At 39.1% G+C, this 23,513-nt stretch overlaps 4 protein-coding genes and 1 pseudogene across 18 annotated transcripts in view; 1 reads left to right on the top strand and 4 right to left on the bottom strand.

Moving 5' to 3' along the window:
• fry (microtubule binding protein furry) overlaps positions 1-23,513 on the top strand; it is a 49,985-nt gene that overhangs the window by 18,212 nt on the left and 8,260 nt on the right. For 11 of the 12 annotated variants that reach the window (XM_018099620.3, XM_089260534.1, XM_018099619.3 and 8 more), the window contains 7 exons: positions 18,681-18,800; positions 18,869-19,002; positions 19,057-19,155; positions 19,252-19,386; positions 19,443-19,614; positions 19,678-19,783; positions 19,850-20,185. In XM_018099620.3, coding sequence (XP_017955109.1) covers positions 18,681-18,800; positions 18,869-19,002; positions 19,057-19,155; positions 19,252-19,386; positions 19,443-19,614; positions 19,678-19,783; positions 19,850-20,185 — 1,102 coding nt within the window. The remainder of the gene's footprint in view (positions 1-18,680; positions 18,801-18,868; positions 19,003-19,056; positions 19,156-19,251; positions 19,387-19,442; positions 19,615-19,677; positions 19,784-19,849; positions 20,186-23,513) is intronic. The other variant, XM_089260530.1, reaches the window with a different exon arrangement.
• Positions 1,978-18,208, bottom strand: CNMaR (G-protein coupled receptor). Of its 4 annotated transcripts, none has more exons than XM_089259532.1 (8): positions 18,017-18,208; positions 16,091-16,778; positions 11,552-11,694; positions 11,163-11,365; positions 10,687-10,808; positions 8,677-8,795; positions 8,398-8,465; positions 1,978-2,995 (listed from the first exon to the last, which is right to left on the bottom strand). In XM_089259532.1, exons 2-8 carry the CDS (start codon positions 16,754-16,756, stop codon positions 2,898-2,900), a joined length of 1,419 nt encoding a protein of 472 aa, XP_089115658.1. In that variant the 5' UTR covers positions 16,757-16,778; positions 18,017-18,208; the 3' UTR covers positions 1,978-2,897. The 4 variants fall into 4 exon arrangements, with proteins under 4 accessions (XP_089115658.1, XP_089115659.1, XP_030242823.1 ...); XM_089259533.1 differs by having other exon boundaries at positions 18,032-18,208; XM_030386963.2 differs by having other exon boundaries at positions 18,013-18,207.
• LOC149091414 (serine protease 1 pseudogene) lies at positions 20,249-21,289 on the bottom strand (annotated as a pseudogene).
• LOC108650506 (serine protease 1) lies at positions 21,339-22,238 on the bottom strand. Its single transcript, XM_030387049.2, has one exon. It carries the CDS (start codon positions 22,205-22,207, stop codon positions 21,401-21,403), a length of 807 nt encoding a protein of 268 aa, XP_030242909.1. The 5' UTR covers positions 22,208-22,238; the 3' UTR covers positions 21,339-21,400.
• On the bottom strand, positions 22,485-23,353 carry LOC108650507 (serine protease 1). Its single transcript, XM_018099677.3, has one exon. It carries the CDS (start codon positions 23,350-23,352, stop codon positions 22,549-22,551), a length of 804 nt encoding a protein of 267 aa, XP_017955166.1. The 5' UTR covers position 23,353; the 3' UTR covers positions 22,485-22,548.

Here is a 23,513-nt window from a genome sequence, read left to right as displayed (position 1 = left end):
GCAATTGAATATAAATGATTTAGCCATAATATTCTGATGACTTTTAGCTGACTGAACAAATAATTTAATGTACAAAATGCCAACGATTCAGGCTGAATCGATAAATTGTTGTCTTGACTTGAGCAAAAGTAAAAAATATCTCTAGTTGAATAGATAAAATGGCCAAGCTATTTTACGCAGAAAACTTTTTGCATTTCTTATTAATTGTAGGAAATTTGATAATTGTTTTTCCTTGCTTTATTTATTATTTTGAAGAATTTTTAATAAACTACAAATTAAACAAAATACAAATTGAGCTATGCAGGTCTTATGGGAATTCTCTGCTGAAAGCGGCAATAGCTCATAGAGTAATCTATTTTATTCTTGATCAGTGTGAAGAGAGGTGTTGCTGTCTTAGGGTCTAAGGAAACAGATTAAAGCTTTTCGATACATATGTATATGGCTTTATCATACCTCAGCCCTATATTCATCAGTCAGCAATAGATCCCGTACGTTTCTCTAACAAAGTGTATTCTGTATTCGTCCTTTCTTATTCTTGCTTCGTCTTTTTCAACTGAAACAATTTGCACAAGCTTGGAATTATTTTTGTTATAGAATTTTCATTTCTAATCATTCACTTTCAATTTAGTTTTTTTTTTTTGTGTTGCCTCCCCAATTGTGGCAATAGTTTATGATTTGCGTTTGCAACTGATGTAACACATATTTTGCTGTTGTTGGTATTATGTATGTTATTTGTTATTGTTGGCAACGCTTGAGATATCCCATTTCATTATACACATTATATAAGCAGCTTTCTGCTGAATTTCGAGCCCACATAAAATTATTTGCTTCACTTGTTGTGTGTGTGTGTGTGTGTGTGTGTGTGTGTTTGGGCTGCGTCAATTTGATTGAATTGAATTTAATTTTGTGTGCAAGCGCAAGGGAATTTCAAAAGCCGGTGTAATTTTATGGCAATTTGTTATGCACAAACTGCTCGCTGAGCCATTAATGTTAACGTTCTGCAAAAAACGAAAATAATTCGTGAGCAAGTCATCGCGGTTGGCACAATTGCTTTTTTTAGGGGCGTATATCTTATATGGAATAACGCAAATATTATTTTTAAGCCAAAGAAAGAGTAAAGTGGCCAACGAGAGTTTACTCTTTAAAAGGAATTTCTCTGTACACGACTTGGAATTTATATAGTCAGGCACGTATGTATGTAGTGTGGTTGGATTGTGCAGTTATATAAATGAGCTTAATTTGCTGTTGCTTCAATTAGCAGTTGCTATTGCTAAATAGCTTAAGGACTAGTTGTATATTGTAATTAATCAGAAATACTTTGCGAAAATAACAGCAGCATATCTTTTCTGTGTTATATAAACTAATAGTAGTATACGTAATGTCAGCTGTAATAGCTGATTTATTTCTCTATTACATAACCCAACATTAATGCGTATACTTAATATTAGTTGGCATAAGTTTGGCTATCAAAATTAATGAACATTTCTATTTCTATTATACAATTTAACGTTAGGATTAATATGAGGATTATAATTGTTTTTTGTGTCGTTAATGCTTACAGGGTATGTTAAGTCAACAAAGAAAAAACGCTTTAATAATATGGATTTTCATTGAAATGTGTTAAGCTCCGCGCAGATTTAGGATGTCTGAATGTTAATTCGTCATGGCAATTAGCAGCGATTCGTAAACATGGCCCGCGCGTGACTTCTGCTCGCCATTTGCGGCTCTTCATATAATCCTCGAATCGTCCTGTTGGAAATTTCAAATTGATATACATTTATATAATGTCTGTAGATGTCGTTTCTCGGTTGCTCTTTAAAGTCTGTCGCTTGGTCGGGGTCGTGGCTTATAGGGCATGTCCAATCTCTCTTTGACTGACCTTTTTTTATTGCCAAGCACTAAGCTGCTCAGCTTTTGTTGTAGTTGTGCCTGGAGCAGAGCGAACCGTTTGGCCCAAATCGTTTAGTTAGTTCAGCCGCTTACGATGTGGTCAATGGAACATGTTAAATTGAAAATGTATTTTGTAATGATTGCCGTGTCGAAAACCCAGAACCCAGAACCCAAAACCCAAAACACCAAACCCCAAAAACCCACTTATAAAATTGATGCGCAATTCAGTTTGATGGTTGATAATTCGATTGGTAGGCCGTATTCAAAAACCGAAAGTTCTGTGAACAAAATGCATATTTATTACAGTTATTAAATAGTTGGTGTACAGTTAATAATTGAATGTGTCAATTATTTTTCGCAAAGCCTATTTATTTTTGGTTGCACATTTATTAACGAGTCGAGTGTTTGTGGTTGACTATTGAATACTATTTTTCAATCGATTCAATCAAAATTCAATAAGCGCCATTAAGCTGAAGCATTAAAATTAGGCATAATTTAATTTCACCCACACACACATGCATTTGTGTGCATGCAATTGTTGGCTAAAATTCGGCTTACACAGGTACGCGTAGTAGTTTTATATACACAGATAACACGACTCTTACTATTTGTATTACAAATTGTTTCATTTTTTTCAGTTTTTTTTAGTGTTTTCTTTCTTCTTTTCCAATTAAATTTGTTTTGATTTTACACCTATTTGACTTGAACATCACAAACAGTTTTAGCTTAAAGAAATACGATATTCGATTTGTTTTTTTATTTAAAATTCTCTTAATGCTCGTTTACGGGGCAAGGAGACAATGGGTATATCTGGATTTTATCAAAAGTTCGCCCGTTGCAGGCAGGTAAAAACTTTTTCTTCAACTTTCTCTAGAGCGCGCAAATGGAGATGTGTTTATCCTGAGCGAACGAGTATTATGCAGCCGATGTCGTCCAACTGCCAGATGCTTGTTTTCCGTTTCGAAGAGCATTCTCGCCTTCGATTCGTATTTGCTTAGCTCGTTAGTTTACCTAAGTGGATGCAGCTCGTGCATTTCGTTCCAGCAGTGTTGTGTCATCATGCGTCGCCTAGTCGAGGTGCCCGTGTTGCGGCAATACTCGGAAACTGTCAAAGACAAAGACGAAACGAAAGCCAAGTGAAAAACGTGTGCTAAAACATTTGAAAATAGTGCGAGTGTAAGTCTCGCATTTTTTAAATGCGAACGCTGTGCGGGGAAAATCTCATTAAATGGAGAACTCTGCTGTTGCCAGTCGAGCGCAGTTAAAAAACTTTATTGACGTAATATATAACGCGTGTGTGTGTGTGTGTGTGTGTGTGGGTGTGGCTTCGCAATGTCTGTGTGTGCTTACAGGTGATTGCATGTGCCACATGTAGCCGGTTGCGGTGAATTATAAACTTTCTAATTATGCTGCCTTCACTCAGAAATATTTGAGTAATAAGAACTCTCGAGATGTATTTAAACATTTAGCAAGGCTCGTTTCGTATTCGAGAATATGAAGATTTTCCTTTCAGAATCCCAGTCAAGTTTTCATTTATATTTATTTACTTTTCATAAAATGGGCTATTATTCAATTATCAGGCTGTCTATTTCTTTAACGTACTTTTTTGTTGAGCTTAGACCCGAGTTTGGACCTTTTTCTCTGCACTTTTAATTTACTGCCCCGGTCGTTATTTACCTGCCGCGATTTCAATTTAGATTTGTATTTGCATTAGCTCAGAATTGGGATATAATTTGTTTTGGTTCCGGAGACCCTTTACGGCGGATTTGCCGCTGTCAGCGCAGAGCAGACGTAGCGCTGAAAAAGTTCGCATTTATTCTACAGTAGAGCTTGAGGTCTTTTTATATAGAGTATAGTATACAACTGTGCGCTATTTGGCCAGCATTGTGTGTCTAATAAACTGAATTCATAGCAATGAAAACCTCATTAAGAAACATCCTTAACATCAAAATATTTATCAATATTCACAACAACTCTTACTATTTATGTCCAAATTGATCTATAACAATACATACATAAATCATCTATCATAACCGTAGGTTAAAAGCTCATTCTATATTAACGGATCCATCAGTTTTAACTATTTGCTCTTGAAACTTTATCGTCTCGACTTTTATAGCAAACAAGTTTTATAAATGCTTTTGTTTTCGCCAACTTTCTTCAAGTATCTCATCTGTTGTGCTTTGACGCATTAACGCGCTCATCAATTTTTAATAAATTAAAAAATTGTTTAACTAATGTGAAAAAATTTGAGATGCTGTCAACAAAAATTCTTTATGCTTTTTTTTGTTGCTGCGTGTTGTTGACAATGTAATTTTTTGTTGTGTTTTTTTGTTTTTTGTTTGGGCGTATTGAATTTCTAGACAATCTCTGCCAATCAATCATGCACACGCTAGCCCACACACACACACACATACGTAGACAAACATATCAATACCCACACACACACTCATTCTGGCATCTGGTAAGCAAGTGATAAAAATTGTTGGTTCGGGCGTGTTATTGTTTGATTATAAATAATATATGTATATATATGTGCATTTGTAGGTATATGCATATTTATTTAAAATATATATATATTTTAATACACTTTTTCCATATTTTCAAGTCTGGTAAAAAACAAGCGTCCTATGCAAAGAATTTCACGCTGTTCAAAACAAAAGCAGTGCATAAAATGAAAATTGTCACCAGCAAATAATTTTGTATGTTGAATAAAAGAAAAAGGAAAAAGGCGAGGTCCTGCGCCTGTCGGCGCTTGCCTGCCGTTGCCTTTGCTTGATTTTAATTAATTTATTATAAAGCCAATTATAAATTGTCTGGGATTTTAAAGTGTTCAAAAGAGAGAAGCCCCCCCTGATGCTGATATCGTAAATCGGCGTGCATAAATCAAGTTCGCCCTTTCCTTTTCAAAGGCTTTCAACAAGCGCTCTTCTGCCTTCATCTTTGTACGCATATATAATATATAAATTTGTAGATTAATGATGACGCTGACCTTTGAGTGTCCGCCTGACTATTTGTGCCGCTTTGTCTCTCTCTGAATTATATATAAATTATATAGTTAAATAACAAAGGAATCCAAATTGTTGGCCATTACATAAAATTCAAAGAGGAAGCATTTCAATGAATGCCCCAAGTGAAATGTGAGATGTGCGTCAGAGCTGCCACGACCGCAAGTCGCCTAGGCTTAATTTATAAGTACAGAGCTACAACTACATATACATAGTGTATATGTGTATCTGTGTATATACAGGATCTGCGTATCTGCACGTTTTCCTTCTGCTTTTCTTTATTATTATTATCAGCTCGAATGGTTAAGTCAAGCGGCCGGGTCTCGAGGGGTAGCTGCACTGATTGACTTGGCTGCCAACCATATTGCCACCAGGATCTGTGTATCATTGAGTGCTCCCAAGGCGCTGGCCAAACAGACAACAAGTAGGAAAGCTCGAGGCCAAATGTGCTCGACTAGCAGATACCTGAAAAGTCGTGCAAAGCTGGGGGATTGATTGAAAGCATCTAAAACAGAATACCCCGGCTTACTAAATATAATAAATTGAGACTGGAATTTTGTATAAATGGGTTGACTAAAGGCAATCAATATCAATCTAGAATCTTTGATATTATTCATGAGATGAAAAGTATTGATAATGTGCAAACAAATTAATTTCCTCTATTCACTTTTGTCTGTCGCAAAATCTTTCACAAATATACCACAGCCTGTCTGTTTTAGGGTATACAAATCATAATGAGCAAGCTCTGTTTTCCATGCCAGAGTTCGCGTATTGTATGCAGCGCACGTAACACACATGGCGTATGAGCTATATACATTTAACAATAGCGTGTGCCTACGTGTGTGTATGTGTGCGCGTGTTTCTGTGTATGCGTGTGTATATGTCAGTTAGTGTTTGAAACTATAACCGTACGCTGTTGGCCAATCAAAGTCGTGATTAACTAGAGCCGCATGATTGAAATTGTGCCGTTCGGCAAACAATTATTAAATTGGCGAGCACGCGTTCCCTTGAAATGCCGAGCAGGATGTGCAGAAAAGGTCTGAAGTTTAGTTGGGCAACGGTAGGGACAGATGCAATTAGTGGGATGTTCGTATCGCCCTCGTGCCTAGACAGTGGAACTGCAGCTGTATTTTGTAATCTGTCTGTTTCAATACCAATGTCTTTGAGTCCATGAGCGTAGGCGTTAAATCAGTTAGTAAGTTTTTTCCCTGCATAACGCTTGACTGGCGCTTAAGCAAATTATATTAAATAAAACCTGATGGTATCTAAGGGCTGCTCAGATGAGAATTGGCTAAAAATATATTTCTAGGCTCGTCATTTCTTGGAATTCAAATGCCTAAATTAAGTCTCATTAAATGCTGCGACTCTAAGAAACTTGATTTGCCTTTGAAACTCATTAAGCTGGCATTTTGTTGCACCTGTCTAATCAGCTTTCAATTAATCACGTTGCGACGTGGCTCTGGCTCTGGCTTGGCTAAATCAGTTCACAAATTTTAAATCAATATTTGTTTTATAATTGCCAAGTGCTAACAAGCAGCTGTCTCTCTATGCTTAATTCTGCAGTGCGATATTTACTCACAGCAAAGTTGGTTACTGTTTAAACACTTGCTATTGACGTGCACAAAAAAAAAAAAGAAGAAGAAAATACATAAATAAATAAAAAAAAAACCGAGTCTGTGGAATAAAGCTTTATTGCAGCAGCGTGACTGAAGTCCTTAAGCTAGGACGAGCACACACAAATATAAAATATGAATGTGTGTTGGGGCTGTGTGGGTGTAAATAAAACAAGTTGAAGCACGATTTTTTAAAACGTTCTGTTGGTCGTGCGACAATGGAAACGCTAATTACATTTGATGTAGCCGCATTCCCAACTGTTGTTCCACCTGCTCAGGTGCTGGCGCTGCTCTCGCAAGCGGATGAGGCTGTCAATATTTGTGTGTAACACACACAAAAAACCTTTTGACTGTGCTGATCCCTTTAGCCTTGGCAACTTGACTTGGCTCTCAACAGTTTTTGCCCGCTTGGATTGTCAGTTTCTGACGTTTTATTTAATTTCATTGGATTTCATTTAAAATTGCGCACTTAGCCACAAATGCCTAAGCCTTCGCCTTTTGATTTGCTCATATTTTACGTTTCTGATTTAACCGGCCTATACTCTAAATTTTTAATGCAATAATCCTCGAAGCTGTCCTTATTATTGCGCCTTGGAGCGCAATTTGTTACTGCCTCGAAGTCGAGCATAAATAAATAATGTGCTTTGAACAGGTAAATCGTAAAAAGCAAATTGAATTATAGCATTTGCGGGGCTTAGTTATTTGCATAAGTCTTTAAAATTGGCTGGAAATAATTTTATGATGGATTTGACATTTGTACTGATATTAAATGAAGTCAACTTGACCCTCATCATTGTTGGCTTTTTTTTTATCTTTTGTGTGTGTGTTTGTTATTTTAAACTACATGAAACAACAAAGCTGATATGAGCATGACAGACCTCGTTGACCTTTGCATCGTTTCTCCCGATTTGATATGTTTGTTTTTTTAATAATTTAACATTTTGATTGGAGTCTCTCAATGGCACTGTTTGCTGCATAGTTGATTTCCTTTAGAGCTCTTCTTCTTTGGAAAGAGTTAAAGCTCCATAAAATTCTGCTCTAGTTTTCCTAGGAATTCCTCCTTTCACGAAAATGGGGATAATCAGCGCATAATATTTATGTAGACAGTAGGAGGGCAATATAATAGAATAATGTATATGCATTTATGTATTCTTAATCAAAGCGAGGGTTTGAGTTGGATTAGTTATGCAATTATGATGATAAACAAGCTGCTGATTATTATTAAGGACAATATAATAATGATCAAACTGATTATAATGATAATGATGCTAATAAGAAGATAATATCTACTGATATTGGGGTTTCCAATTTCCATTTTTTCTCTTAGTTCCAATTGTATTCATACTTCTTCATTTAGTTCTACTAAGCCTTAAACAGGTACTAACTTCTACTACTATTTCTTCATTTAGTTTTACTACTAATTCAATTAGTACCAACTTCTACTACTGTTTCCCTGTGTAGTTCTTCTACTATTTCTTCATTTAGTTTTACTACTAATTCAATTAGTACCAACTTCTACTACTGTTTCCTTGTGTAGTTCTACTACTATTTCTTCATTTAGTTTTACTACTAATTCAATTAGTACCAACTTCTACTACTGTTTCCTTATGTAGTTCTACTACTATTTCAACTAGTACCAACGAATGTGTAGTTGGTTTCCTTTCCAACATCGCACAAGTATTGCTCGAAATAAGTTGATTTTCTGAAAATAAGTTGAGCTGTCTGAATTCGGAGCTCTGGCTGCATCCCGTGGAGGTTTGCCATTGCTCTTTTGCATTTATTTGCATGTACGAGTAATAAAATTTTCATTTCTTTGAATTCACTTGTGCGAGACGCTTGAGCAATTGCTTAAGTATTTGGCAGCGTGTACATTCAGGCGCACCTACCTGTCACTTGAGTGATGCCCTCGCGTTGAGCCGATGAGACGCGACGGAAAATGCTGAGCACCGCTTTGCTGTAATATATAGCGAGAGAAAAGATAATTACGGTTAAGGGCTTTTCGGGCCAATCCTCTGTGCAAATGTTAAATAACGAAACCGTAAAATATACAAGGCAAATGATATTATTTTTAACACATATGTACTCCATATGCATGTGCAAACAGACACACACACACACACAGCTTCCATGTTAAGTACTTAAGCCCCTCTGCTGGCAGTACGTACCGAAAATTTTGTCCGCTCACGCAATAAAGTACGAAATTGATGCCAAAATTCGTTATGAAAAACGCATTGAAGATGTACTGCAAAACGATTGTTGTATTTTGTGTTTTGGCCGTTTGTGTCTGCAAGGAAAGGAGAGAGGGAAATATAAGTATAAAAGTATATATCTATATGTATGTATGTGTTTATTTAAAATGTAATTTAATTTCTGCTGCCATTTGTGGTATGCCCAAGTCTAAGCTGCTCTTTGAACTATTTATGCCATAACTTAGTAATTAATATTTCTTTGGAGTATCGACTCTCACATTGCATGCTTCAGCATGGTCTATTAACCTGTTGAGCTTATTTCGACATTTCCAGTTGGTTGCGTATGGAAAACCCTTTCGCTCAATTAATTTCATGTCGCAATCAATATTCAATGCTTGTCGTGCGTGTTGAAACAATTTGCAATTCATTCATTCAATCGCTTGCTGTCGATAGCTAAGGGCACGCACATTAACATGTAAAATGAAAAGCCACTTTTCCGTTCGGGCATTTCGACACGTTTCGTAAAATAACAATATTCACAGTCTCTGAATTTATTCATGCGAATTATTTTCATCTGATTTGAGTATGTGCAATTATGTTCATATATATATACATATATGTATGTATTGTATATGACAGTGAAAAATCATAGCCAGTACACAAAATGCGTGTGCAAAAATATAATTCGCTAAAACGTTATTTATATAATTAAATGTTTCAAAGTGTTGTCAAGAATCTGCTGTCATTTTGTTTTGCATTTTGTTTTTTTTTGTACAAGCTAAGGGTGTCAAAAGTACACAAACTAATTAAAGCTTAATTTTATGACAAAGTCAGAGCCAGGCATAATCATGCACCAGCTCTTCGCATTATCGTGCGCCGCTGCGTAAATCCTTTCGTTTGATTACATTCAAGCATGTCAGTCGTATATACATAAGCTGACATTTAATCAACCCAGTTAAATTTGCTTTTCTTTGTTTTTTTTTTTCTGGTTCCTAGAATACTTTATTATGAATAGAAAATATTAAACAAATATAAAGGCGCTAATCGTGAAGTGTGTGACTAGGTGATACCCTGAATAAAATAAAAAATAAAAAATCAATGCTAAAGGCTTAGATATACAATTTTATGGGTCTTTGATTTTATAATTGAAAAACCAAAAATAATTACAATTTATATATAAAATATTTATTATTTATCTGATGACTAGCCAGAGGTATTTGTGTAGCTTCTGTCTCCTGCTGAACACAACGTCTTGGCAAAATCATTATACCATTAATTAACATTTTCAATGGGTATACCTAAATAGACATTTATGGACTTATTTTATGACTGACTTTAGCTCATTAACTAAACAGTACTTGTCAGTTTGTTTGGCCATTTTTTTTTCATATTCGTATAAAAATATATTAAAATATATAAAATATATAACACTCCACTGATTATGACTAACAAATACAATTACCCATCTCAAAATTATCTCCTTCCAAACAACATTTAGCCTATTTTACCTTGGTCTCAATAGTACTGGGGTATAGATATGGCGTGAGGGCTGTTGTTACTCAAAAGCCACAATTAATTAGCTATTGTAGTTGCTGCAATCATAAAACTTTTTTTATGCAATGGGAGCAGCTGGCGTGCTTTGATATACAGACATTTCATTGTTTATATATGTATATATATATATATATATATATATATATATATATATATATATATATAGCTCTCTACAGTCTGTTATCATCATGCTTGATCAACTTTAATTAAGTCTATCAAATGTATCACACACACACACGTGTTGCGATGGTTTTTGAAGTTAAACTTTGGGCGGCACACGCAGCGTATACGTAATCAAAGAGCCTTTGTGGCACTTCCGAAGTATGCATATTAATGGGAACTGTCCTGCTGTTGGCAATGTTTTGATAGCTCGGAGCGAGTTCTATTGGCGATTATTACCCGGCTATGCTCTTCACATAATAATAAACTCACCTCCCAGTAGGTCTCGATGCGCAACAAGCAGCTCGGCAAATTGAGGCAGACGAAAACCGTGGAGACGACGAGCAACATTTTGGTTACCTTTAGCTGGGATGAGTTCTGCACCTTGCGACGTCCTGCAACATCAAGTCAAAGTGTCACATTAGTTATATGATATGATGAGATATATGTAAATTACTTGGCATTTATTTAGGTCCAACTTTTTGTTTTGCCAGCAACTCGCAGTGCAAGAACTCTTAAGTAGTTGGCACTTTCACGCTGCTTCTCAGGCGTGATTAATTGTAGGAAAGTTAATAAAGTTTGCCAACAAGTTGACTGCAGTTGTGCATGAGTCTGTCAATGTATGCGTGTGTGCGTGTGCGTGCGGGTGTGTTTGTGCTTGTTTGTATTGCTGCCTCACAGCTTGTTGCAAGTAAGCTGCTTATGTGTGGTCTTGTCAACCAAATGCAACGAAACTTGCCGTTACCCACCTGATGGTTTCTGTGTTATCTCGCAATGATGCTGGGGCCTTCCGACTTCCTGTCGTGGCTGCTGTTGCTGGTCCTGTTCGGTATGCCTTGATACACTGTGCTGTCCGCTCGGGTGTGTGCCCGTTGACTTTTGACGCTTCAACGATGCTGCACTGCGATAACTGGAAGCAGCATTCGCTGGAATATTTGTCATCTGTGGCTTCCTGCAGCGTTGCGTGTAACAAAAGGAAAACATACTTGATTAGATTAAAATTGGACTTTTCTACTTATATATACATATATAGATAGATATTGTATTATATTTGTCATAGATGTGCACGGCATTTTTGCGAAATTGCAATCACATATCACATAAATATCGAATGCAACCAACGACAATGTCAACTCACATCTTGTGCATTGTGAGTGTGCGTCGAACGGTAGCAAATTTCCAAACGGTGCAGCCCGTGCAGGTGTTCAGCACGGTGATGGTTGTAAAGGGCACCGCATAGACAACAATCGAGTCCCAGTAGTTGAATAGAGCCAGTTGCTCCTGTAATAAAATCCAAATTTCATTAGAAATACGTATGCCATTTCTGTGTAAGTGTGTTTGTGTGTGTGTGTGTTTGTGTGTTTGTGTTTGTGGCCCTGATCAAATTGGGATTGTGGCGCGGGTCGCCGAGGCGTATACGTAATGAATTGCAGTTGTGCGACTGTGCTGACAAATCGAATTGCATTGGCTTAAAAACAATTAAAAAGTGCAGCAAACTGAACAGAAAACTAGATCATTTTTGAGTTTGTTTTTTCGAAAATTTGTGCTAAAAATGCGCTTATTTTTTTGTGAGTTTTCGAGAGAAAAGTAAATTAATATTGTTAACTAGCTAAGCAAAAGAGAAAAAAAAAACTTTTTAATTGGGTTTTCTGGCTAAATTGTTCCCTTTTTCTGAAATTTAATAAAAGGTCAACAGAAGTGTTATGTTTAAATATTTATTCAAGTTGTGAAACGAACAACATTAAAAGTTATTTATGTACCTTTCCTTCTATTTAGAGCATCCTAATCTGAGCTCTTAATCAACTTGTTCCTCCTTAATATGCCATTTATTTTTAAAACCCCTCTTCAAACAGATGAAGACCTCTTTCCCAGAAAATTTCAATTGTGTGCTGTTTAATTTAATTGATTTTCGGCTCGCATTTAAGCCGACAAAAAAGAAGTAATGTAAAGCAATAAAAATAAATATGGGTAATTAAGTGAATTAATTAAAATTAATCATATCAGCTGCTGCAGCTACCCGAATTAAATTATTTGCCAGCCAGAAAAATGCCGGATTTTTGTTTAATAAACACTTATACAATTGTACGCAATTAACACTCGGAAGTAATTAATGAATATATTGCACGGAAATTGGACGCTGAATGCTTAAGGTAAAATAAAATCAGTTTGCAAATTTAGCCAAAGGGCCGTAATGAGCCAATGTAAGATAATATTCTTGGATTCCTTTGTGTAAGCCATTGTAATTATGTATGACCTTAGGACATTCAGCTATTTATAGTGTTGGATAGATTACGATACGGTTCGAAATGCAATTAGTTTAAGTAATTTTCCTGAGCCTTTTTCAATTTTTGGGAAAATTCAGCAATTGCTTTTGGCTTGAATGGATCAAAAGCATAATAACTCTTCAATTTCCAATCAATTGTTAGTGTTGCTGTTGTTGTTGCTGTTGTGGCATATGCTGTAAATGCCTTTGCAATATCCTTTTACAAGTTTTTGTATTAATTTTCCAATTTGGATGGGGCTAAGACTGTTGCAGCATTGAGTGATTTGTCTGTGGCATTGGCTTTGGGTGGATGGGCGGCCACACTTTCAATTTGAGTTCTTTTCCGTATACATATGGCTTACATATTTATTCTAGCAGGGATGTGTTGCAGTTGACCAGCTGCTGCTGGAAATTGTCAACAATTGTGCCTGGCACATTGATAAGACGCAATTTTAATCAAACACGTCCCTCGGTTGACAATAAACTAAGCCCTATGACTGTTGGCAGCAGCTTGGTTGATTTAAAGGCAGTATATATATATATATCTTTATTTATATATTATCAATCTAACAGGCCTCAGCAAATATGTCTGTGATTAGGACAGCATCAACTTGCTTTCAATGTGCACAACTTCCTGACCGAGAGAGTAAAGTGAAATAGCAAATTTAATTGATAATGATGACAATTGAAAATCATCATAATTGCTGTAAAATGCCTAAGTTGAGATGCCCTTATATTCAAAATACCATGGCAGAGAGACTGACTGGGCTAGAGTAGACATGGGAGATGTCTTCCCTTGCTCAAAACTTTATATTTTCGGACTCTGCTTGTTGGCTTAATGTCCCACGCACTTTTCAGATATGTGGGCCTAATTACAGCAGCTCGTTATGTTTCGTTCCGGAACATATTTCATGGGCCATTTGCTAATGCAGACTATTTATACATTCTAATGTACTTACTAACAATTACATCTAATTTAATTTAATTCATTTGTGTGCGAGTCCGGGCCAACGCCTGTCGTCTGGCTGGCACATGGCTGAAATTCCTGTGTAATTTGCGCAGATTCAGTGAATAAGTTACTAGAGCAGGAGCCAGAGAAGCAGCAATAGCAGCAGCAACAGCTGCTTTCAATGCGGACATAGATACAGCCCGTGTCAAAGGAGAAGTGAGAAATGTTGTTGTCGCCTTGCATAATTTTCAATTTTGTTTTGTTTCTTTTTTGGCAATGCCCACGTTTAACCATCGATCTACAAAGTTTTCAAAAGGACAAAGATATGTCCACATCGCTCATACGACACGTTCGCCAAGCAACGGCAGCAGCAAAGTGGCAGTGTCTGTGCTTTCATTTTCATTTTCGTTTTATTTTCTCTTTTATTTTGGCGTTACTGATTGGATTTGAATGCCTGAAATGTATATACATATACATATATATATATACAACGTATTGTTCTTGACAATGCGACAATTTCGGGCCACTTTATCATTTTGATAGGCGCGGCTTTGTTGCCAACTTTACGGCTCAGTTGTTGCCGAGTCCAATTTGGCTAATAGCTGCGATCGCTGCTCCTGCTTCATGTCGCTTTAGAAGCTAGACATTTTGTTCGGTTTGTTTGACTTGCACTGTCTGAAAATTAGCATCGAATTTCAGGGCCTATACCATGCCCATCGGGGCGTCCATACAATATCCAATATATGTACACATATAAACTATGTTTGTAAATAGAAATTTGAGATTTAACGAATTGCCTAGGGAAGTTTTTATTGGGCGAGCGCCATTCAGTGCCTGCCAGCTCCTACCTCTTTTATGTGTGGGTGAGAGAAGTTTATTTTTTCTCTTTTTTTGGTGCGCCTGTTCGACCATCGGACACACCTATAGCTAGCCCAAGGGCTCTGGCTTGTGTAGCAATTGTTTGACTTGTGGTTAAAAAAGAAATTGTTTGCCTTAGTTTTAGTTGCGGTTAGTCGTACAACGCATTTGTATACCCTGTAGAGGATAGGCCAGTGGAGTGAGTAACTATCTTGGGGTCGAGTGAAAGGATACTCTTAATGAAGTGGTTTATTCTGAGAATAGTCGAAGCAGTACATTAGTTTTCCATATGCATGCTGATGGCAAAGACTTGAGTTTGTCTTAGAACCTTTCCAAGGTATTTCATATTCGTAGCCAACTTGAGGTTTGCTCCCAGCCCTTTGGCCTTTGATGGCATGCTGCTGCGCTGTGGGCCACATTTGTGCCCCTAATTTGTTGTCTTTCTTAATAAATTGTCAATTTGTGCCTAACTCACTCAGCAGTTGGCTAAATAAACTGTGCGTTTGATTAATTGGTAACGTTTACGAAGTGTCATCATTGTTGTTTTCCTTTTTATTTTTGTACTTGGTTTTTTCCTCTCGTTGACGCACTTGTCTTAACATGTTCTTCCGTTCCTTTTTTCCCGCAAACTTTAAGATTTGAGCTTTAGTTGGATGCCCACTCAACTGCGCAGCTATTAATTTAAGAGGCAGACATTCAGTGCTCAGCGGACAAAGAGATTTTTCGATTCGATTTAACATATTGTGCGATAAGAGTCTTATCAGCAGCAGTAAAAAAGACATCAGAGAACAGAAATGTTTTCGACAGGAAATCAACTGAACGGAGAGCGAAATAACGGACAAGTGCTTGGCCATTCGTTTTTACGTTTTTGCTGAAGCTGTTGCTTAAATTGATTCTGAGATCCTATGAACCACACGGAATGTTGAGCAAAGGGTAGCCATTCGAGTGTAAACTATGGAATACATTTGAAAAATAATACTTATGCATTATGAAAATAGAATATTTCAAATAAATTTCAACTGCTTTTGACAGACAGTATATGCTACCTGAATTTGAATTTCAATATATCACTGATAATCACATCAATTAAGTTGGGCCACGCGTGAAGTGTTTCTTTATTTTTTGTATTTCTTCAATTTTGTTGTTGTTGATTTCGCTTTGATTTATGAGCTATGTATGTGCGAAATCGTATAAATTCTATAGACTGAAGCAGCATAACAAAGAACAAACAAAGTCAAGCATTTTGAATATGTGATGCGCGCATATGGTGAATTCAGAGAATTTACGGCGGGATGTGCCGTAGTCTGTGCTTTTGTGGCAACCTTTTGTTGGTCGTTCACTTGCAACATTCTTGGCACTAGTCGCTGCCAGTTGCCAATGGCAACCCACTTAAAGCGTTCAGCGACCAGTATCTGGAATTACAAATATGCAATAGAAAGGCTTTTCATGTTTGATATGGATATGAATGTGGGATGAATGAATGTGTGAATGAATGAGTTAGTGTGCGAATACGGGGCGTGCTTCATTCAACTAGCGAACATAGGTCTGGCGTGGTAAACTGTCGTTGTTTGTTGTAGTTGGAGTCGTAGTGTGAAAGTATTACTCACGTTATAGGAGGTGTTCAAATCGCATATGGTATCATTCAATTTGGGACTGTAGACAGGCTTGGCAATCAATATATACGGCACACAGTGCACACACCCAGCTAATGTGAGGCCGAATAGAACGATTTTCGCGCGACGTACGGTGCACATAATTTGACGCTTTAGCGGATACATGACCGCTATGAAACGCTCCACGGTGAAGGCAACAACAAACCACACCGAACAGAAGCTGGCCAAATAGCTGAAGAACGTGAAGAACTGGCAGAAATAATTCTTATTGTAGATGTTCACGTTGAGAAAGTTGAGCCACTGCATGAATAGGCCGCACAGGAAACAGGTATCGCTGATGGCCAATGCGGCCAAATAGAAGCTCGACGATAATTTGCGTAGCTTTGTCATGAAGAAAACAAAGACGGAGAGTATGTTGCCAATGCTGCCCGTGCAGCAGATGATGGGCACGTAATATCTATTCACAATATCCCCAATGAGGTATGCGATTCGCAGCATTTCCTCATCCTCGACGGACATGAAGTCCATGTCCATGTCGTCGCTGGCATTTCTGCTGTCATCCGTTGCAGTAGCGTAGTCGAGAAAGGTGCCATTCACGGTAGATGCTGTTGATATGTCCTGGCTTACGTTCGACACGGCTGCCTCGTAAGGATTAGCCATAATTGCGCTTGAGCTGGGTTCGCTGCAAAGTCAACGGTGGCTGCGTTAGTCACACAATTTCCCGGTACTTTAACGAGGCGACTTTACTGCATTTTGCAATTCCTTCTTAACAGCTGCAACTATTTTTAGTTGTTGTTAGCATTTAATTTCCCCTTTACTACTACACGGCACAGAGAAACCAAAACAAATGCAAATTTAATACGACTCAACTCTCTGCTGGGCTGGAGATAAATAAAAATGGCAGAGAGCTTCAAATAATAAACTACTACGGCCACAGTTTCCGTGTATTTTCTAGCTAAAAACTTTTCTGCTCTGCAGCAAACTTGAGGAAAATAAAATAATAAGCTTTAGAGATACTAAGTAGGGAGATTATAGACCCTGCATACCCTATATAAATATAAATTAAAATAGAAAATTGTTTTTACTATAGTATATAGTGAATATTACTCTTTAATTTTGAATTTATACCAAATCTATTCTTGTTATATGAAAATGAAAATAATATTTGATAACTAATTGCAAAATGACTAAGTTATTTCAACAGATGTCAAATAGATAAAGGAATGCCTTATATAGGACTCCTGCTCATTGTCTTAGCTATGGTATTGCTAACCTTTTGCCCTGACCTATGTCCTATAGTTAGCCTAGGCAGTCCACTATGCGTATACTATATAGACTACTTAATATAAAGTTCATTTCACTTTACATTCCGTAACAAAACAAAGAAGCAAGTAGTTGAATGTGAAAGTTTTTAAGTTTGAATACTTTTAACAGATTTTTTTTCGCAACTTCAACAAGTTCTGTTAAAGTTTTTTAGTTATTTTTTTCTTGAAAAAAAAAAGAAAAGATATATGTATATACAGTTGAGCCTATTTAATTTTCTGCTTTTTGCACGCGCCGTGAAGTACGAAATAAATTTTGTTCATTTCAAGTTTTAGGAAGTGCCACGCTATTATCAGCGAAAAATTATTATATCAAAGTTTTTCTTCTTTTTTCCAATGGTTTCTTAACTTTTAACGTTTGATTTTTTACTTTTATTTATTTCTTTTTTAATTTTTTTTCTTAATTTGATTTTGTTCGAAGAACTTTTTCACACGCTCTGAAATCGGACAAGTGTCCGAGGAAAAGTTTTTGATTTTTAATAAAAGTTTGACAAACTTTCCGTTTGGCTTTAAAGTTCTTCTTTTTTTTTTGTGCTCCTTTCTTGCGCTATTTATTAGTCTATTAATTGTCCAATGGAGCACGCTGAATTTTACCGACGGCGCTTTTTATTACGTTGCTGGGCTCAGAGAATTCCGACTCGCTGAGAGGGCATCCGGCCTGCAGGACAATACGCGCGCAACTAAGCCGAGACAATGGCCGAGGCGAGTTTATAAGCGATTCGGTTCATTTCGCCGCCATTGGAAGGCGCGAAAAATGCCGGAAAGCTTTTCGCCTGCAGTCTGGAGTCGGCGCAGTGCCAAATGTCGCCATTTCATTCATAGAATCAACAGGTGGCAAGGTCACGGGCTAGAGGCGGCCCAACAAGTGGGCCGCCATCTAATTCTGGGCTAGGAAAGAGAGAGAGAGAGAGAGAGAGAGAGAGTGGTGTAGCTATTGTCAACAGGAGTTGTAATTGTGTTAGTGGCTTTTAGTTGTTGTCTGCTGGCACAGTTTGAAGTAAACATAAACACTGACTTCGAGGCTTTCCAGTGCCGGCTCTAAGCTTTCTGCCAACTGGAAACACGAGTTGCCTACGCCATGCCCTCGCCGGCTGCATTCAGTTGTTGCCGGGCATTCAGCTGCGGCAGAACCACAAAATGGCCGGACGTAATATATGTGGTTGGGTTTCCATTTTTGCGTATCTGTTTCATATGATGTTTTTTTTTGGTATTCTTCATTCACTAAACTTTCACTTTCACTTTTGCTTTTTGTTCCCTTTCAGAAGATGATAAAGTTGGCACACTGGATGAGCTGCTGAGTAATGCCTATTGTCGCTCGCAGCGTTTCCTCTCCAAGCAGCTGGCGCACCTGCGACCCGAGCTCACCATGTCCATATTTTCGGGTAAGTTACGACGACTGTTAGGCAGCAGCAGACATCAGTTGATTTCCGCTTTTTATATGTCTTTGCAGAGATAACGCATCGTTTTCAGAGCGCACGTGAAGATGTGCGTGCCTTGCTGCTGCAGTGTCTGCTGCCCTGGCTGCAGAACATGGAACTGGTTGCGACGAGTGTGCCGCCTGCCACGCCCCTTTCCTATATAATGGTAGGCGTGCCTTTATAGTTTCTTGTCTGCTCTATTACTATGCTTCATTTGCAGTATTTCCCCGACTCGGGCACACGCGGACGTCGTGAGGGCACCGGCTCAACGGAGGCCACAGAAATGATTTTGAATAATCTATTTTATATAACTGCCAAGGTGAGTAGACTAAACATTTATATTAATGCACTGCTTAACTCCCTCTCTCTCTCTCTGTCTCCCTCTCTCTTTCTCTATTGTCCTGTCTGTCTGTAGTTTTCGGATGCACATCCGCGCGATATTGAGGAGCTGTGGGGCACCTTGTGCCAGTTCTGGCCCAACAATCTAAAGGTCATCCTGCGCTATCTGGTCATTATGAGTGGCATGGCACCCACCGAGCTGTTGCCCTATGTAAGTGACATGCATTTTGGCCACGTTTTCGGCAATTAATTTAGATATATTTACAGGCTAAGCGCGTGGCTCTCTATTTGGCACGCAGCTGTCCGGATCGCTTGCTTGATGAGCTAATGGCCGAGCTGCAGACAGTGGAGACACTCAACTGCCTTATCGAGCGCACTGAAACACCGCCCTTCTACAGGCTGACCAGCATGCGAAAGGCTTCCAGTCATAGCGCCGATGGTAAGTCACAGTTTGAAGTTTGATTTAAGAAACTCAATTGAGACTTTTCTCTCTGTTTTGCAGGACAACCTGTGGGCGGCATTAACGATTCGCGCACCCAGGACCTGACCGTCGAGAAGGGCACTATACACACCAAGCGGCACAGCGGCGAGGATCCCATTAAAATTGGGTTTGTTATAAAGCATTAAAATGCTAAAGGCACCTTAAACTAATTTGTTCATTTGGTCGTTTGCAGCACCTGCAAATCGGACAGCGGCATACGCGCCTATACACAGGCCGCCGCGGCTGCAGCTGCCGCTGCTGTTACGCCCATTACCGGAGGCAGTCGTCCGCCTCGGGGTGCTGATAAAATACGTGCTGCCTCAGGTCCGTCCATACTGCCGCGACCCGAGGATATACTAATCAATGACCCTGAGCTTCGGCAGGAGGAGAATGTGGAGCTGCGGAATACAGCGGAGGCGCCGGCCAATCCACATCCCCACCCGCTGCCCATGCCCGAATATGGCGGTTACTTTGCGCCACTTACCGAATTTTTACCCGATGTCAGCTTACCCATCAGCGGATTCCATCGGTGAGTGAAAAGCAAATTATCATCGTTTGGTAACTCCACAGGGAGAAATAGAAGAGTTAAAAGTGTTTGCTTTAATGAATGCTCTTTTATTATTTTGAAAGACTCAAACACATTATTCGTAAGAAATTCCCGTGTTAGACTGTATCCAATCTAAGTGGGAGGTGATACGGATGAAGCCAGCTGGTTTTCCGAACGTGCAGCCATCCGCCGAATTGAATGATGTTAGGCCCACCAAAACGGGCTCGTCATGGGCTACCAGTGGGCCGCCAGTATCACCACTACATGTGGACTTTCCGCTTGTGGTTCTGGCACACACTATGCTCGACGGCAGAACGCCATAGCTCTCATAGCACTCATTATTAGTGATGATTTGTAGATCGACGCACTGCAGCCTATCGGCAGTTTGGCCATTGGCCAGTTTTCCCCAGCCACAGGCGGTTGCCCACCAGTTCTCGAAGCGTTCGTTCTTTTGACTAAGTCTTGGCAAATTTATCTTGTTTACGGTTGCTGAGAATTCCACGTAGGGAGTGCGAATCAGTCCGATGTCATAGCCGAAGATGGGCCAGTTCTCGTGACGAATGAAATCATATTCGTAAGCTTTAAAATTAGGTTGACCATTGCCTCGGGAGATGGCACCGAAATGAACCTCCACGACTTCCGTCCTCAGGCACTGGGCGGCAGTCAGCACATAATCATAAGAGATGATTACGCCACTGCAAATATCAACTGGAGTTTCGTCATAGTTTTGCAATAGCAGGCTGACAATGTAGGGCGCTTTGCCTTGGTAGGCTGCATAGCCATTGGCTATGATATTGCTGGGATTATGCTCCTCATCCGTTGAGGTCGTCTGATTGGCACTTGCAGCGGCGCAGGCCAAAGCCAGCAATAGAACTTGAGCGTAAGCGTTCATTCTTAATTTGAAAGTAAAAATACTTGCAGCTACGATCTTATATAGAAAACTCTACCTACTAATTACACCATGCGCTGAGCTAACTCTGGTGATAGCAAATGATAATTGTAATAAAAAATGGTAATTGAAGATAATTGTAGATAGCTAATGGCATAAGACATTACTCATTCAAATGGATAGTTCACGTCCATGGCTAATTTCACTAAAATTAGTTTAGATTTTTCAACTTTAACTATCCATAAGAGTAATTTGATATAGAATGCATTTTTATTGTATTTTTACATAGCTCTAAAAACCCTTATTGCTTAGTAGTACGCAATACCAGAATTTTTGCGTATCCAGTCCAAGTGAGCGGTCACGCGGGTAAACCCAGCTGGGTGGCCGACTGTGCAGCCAGCTGCCGAGCCAAATGATGTTATGCCCACTAGAATAGGGTTATCGTGCGTCACCAAGGGGCCACCGGAGTCACCACCGCAGGTGGATTTTCCACCAGGTGTTTTCACACACAATATGCCATTGGGCAGATTGCCATAGCTCCTAGAGCACTCGTTGTTGCTCATGATTTGTAGATCGACGCACTGCAGCCAGTCAGCCAGTTTTCCATTCGCCTGCCCGCCCCAACCACACGCAACTGTCCACCAGTTCTCAAAGAGCTCGTTCTGTTGATTAAATTTGGGGAGATTTACCTTGTTCACCCTCGATGTAAAGTCAACGTGCGGAGTGCGTATCAGGCCAATGTCATTGCCATTGGTATTGGGCCAGAGATGGTGACGGATGAAGTTGTTCTTCCGCACACTGTGGTAGTATTGGCCATTGCCACGCCAATTGGAGCCATAATGAATGTCCACATAGTCCGTGGTTAGACAATGGGCGGCAGTCAGAACCCAATTGTGGCCGATGATGGTGCCGCCGCCTATTGCAACTCTATTGCTGTTATCAGTTCTTATCAGCAGACTGACGATGTAGGGCGCTTTGCCTTCATAGGCTGCATAGCCATTGGTGATGATGTTGCTGGGTTCATAATCGTCTGGTTCTGGTGTGATCTCGGTCTGATTGTCTTCTGCAGAAGCAAAGGCAAAGGCCAATGAAAATATTACGAGAAGAACTTTCATGCTTAACTAGAAAGTGAATATGACTTTTACGGTTCCGATCTTTTATAGCTGGATGCAGAAAGTAATTACACTTCTTTTTCCTAGGAACTGTGAATGAAAATACTAAAAATATTTGCATAGAAGATAATGATTGATTATTAATGAGCTAAGACATTAGCTAGTATCTGACTCTTAAGTGGAAATATAATATTTCTAATGCTTTTTAATTTTTAACACAAGCTAGAGACAACGTTAAGAAAATATTAAAATACGATTATGTATTATTTAATGATAGAAAAGATAAGTTTATAGATGTATGCATTACAACATATTAGATGGTTATATATGCAAATTGGAGCTAATTAGTAAGCAATTCCAGAGTGTTCACGTATCCAGTCCAAGTGAGCGGTCACGCGCGTAAATCCAGCTGGGTGTCCGAGCATGCAGCCAGCTGCCGAACCAAAAGATGTTACGCCCACTAGAATGGGATTATCGTGTGTTACCAACGGGCCACCGGAGTCACCGCCGCAGGTGGATTTTCCATCTGGTGTACCCACACACAGTATGCCGTTTGGTAGATTGCCATAGGTCTTTGAGCACTCGTTGTTGCTCATGATTTGTAGATCGACGCACTGCAGCCAATCAGCCAATTGTCCATTGGCCTGTCCTCCCCAGCCACAAGTTACTGCCCACCAGTTCTCGAAGAGCTCGTTCTGTTGGCTGAAGCTGGGCAGGTTAACCTTGTTGACTGTTGGCGTAAAGTCAACGTGCGGAGTGCGTATCAAGCCGATGTCATTGCCATTGGTATCGGGCCAGAGATGGTGGCGAATGAAGTTCTCCTTTCGAACACTGTGATAGTATTGGCCATTGCCTCGCCAAGTGGAGCCGTAATGGATTTCCACATAGTCCGTGGTTAGACAATGAGCTGCTGTCAGGACCCAGGTGTTGCCGATGATGGTGCCGCCGCCTATTGCAACTCTATTGCTGTTATCCGTTCTTATCAGCAGACTGACAATGTAGGGAGCCTTGCCTTCGGGTGCAGGATAGCCATTGCTAATAAAAACACCGACAGGCAGATCCTCCGGCGAGATCTTTATCGTTGTCTGATTGTTGTTTGCAGAAGCAGCGGCAAAAGCCAATGAAAGCAATAGCACGAGAGCTGTCATACTTGAGTAGAATGTGATTGGATCGCGAGCAGTTACGATCTTTTATAGTCTGTATTATGAATTAATTACGTCATCGTTTAGAATTGTCTGATGATAATATATATTATGATAATAGAAATAAGCTATACAAGATAATGGTTTATTGATAAGGGCTTAAGACA

This window comes from Drosophila navojoa, chromosome 4 (assembly GCF_054131105.1).
Source record: "Drosophila navojoa isolate 15081-1374.11 chromosome 4, UAZ_NAV_1.0, whole genome shotgun sequence".
NCBI classification, from domain to species: domain Eukaryota; kingdom Metazoa; phylum Arthropoda; class Insecta; order Diptera; family Drosophilidae; genus Drosophila; species Drosophila navojoa.
Note: the sequence above shows the minus strand (reverse complement) of the source record. Positions and strands in the feature narration are given on the sequence as shown.

What these genes read in the sequence shown, in the direction of transcription:
- CNMaR (XM_089259532.1), bottom strand. Translation starts at nt 16,756, where the DNA reads ATGGCTAATCCTTACGAGGCAGCCGTGTCGAACGTAAGCCAGGACATA. An exon ending in GATAACACAGAAACCATCAG is followed by an intron (nt 10,809 to 11,162) that starts GTGGGTAACGGC and finishes TTGATGTTGCAG; the next exon opens with GACGTCGCAAGGTGCAGAAC. An exon ending in GCATCGAGACCTACTGGGAG is followed by an intron (nt 8,796 to 10,686) that starts GTGAGTTTATTA and finishes CTTTCCTTGCAG; the next exon opens with ACACAAACGGCCAAAACACA.
- LOC108650506 (XM_030387049.2), bottom strand. Translation starts at nt 22,207, where the DNA reads ATGAAAGTTCTTCTCGTAATATTTTCATTGGCCTTTGCCTTTGCTTCT.
- LOC108650507 (XM_018099677.3), bottom strand. Translation starts at nt 23,352, where the DNA reads ATGACAGCTCTCGTGCTATTGCTTTCATTGGCTTTTGCCGCTGCTTCT.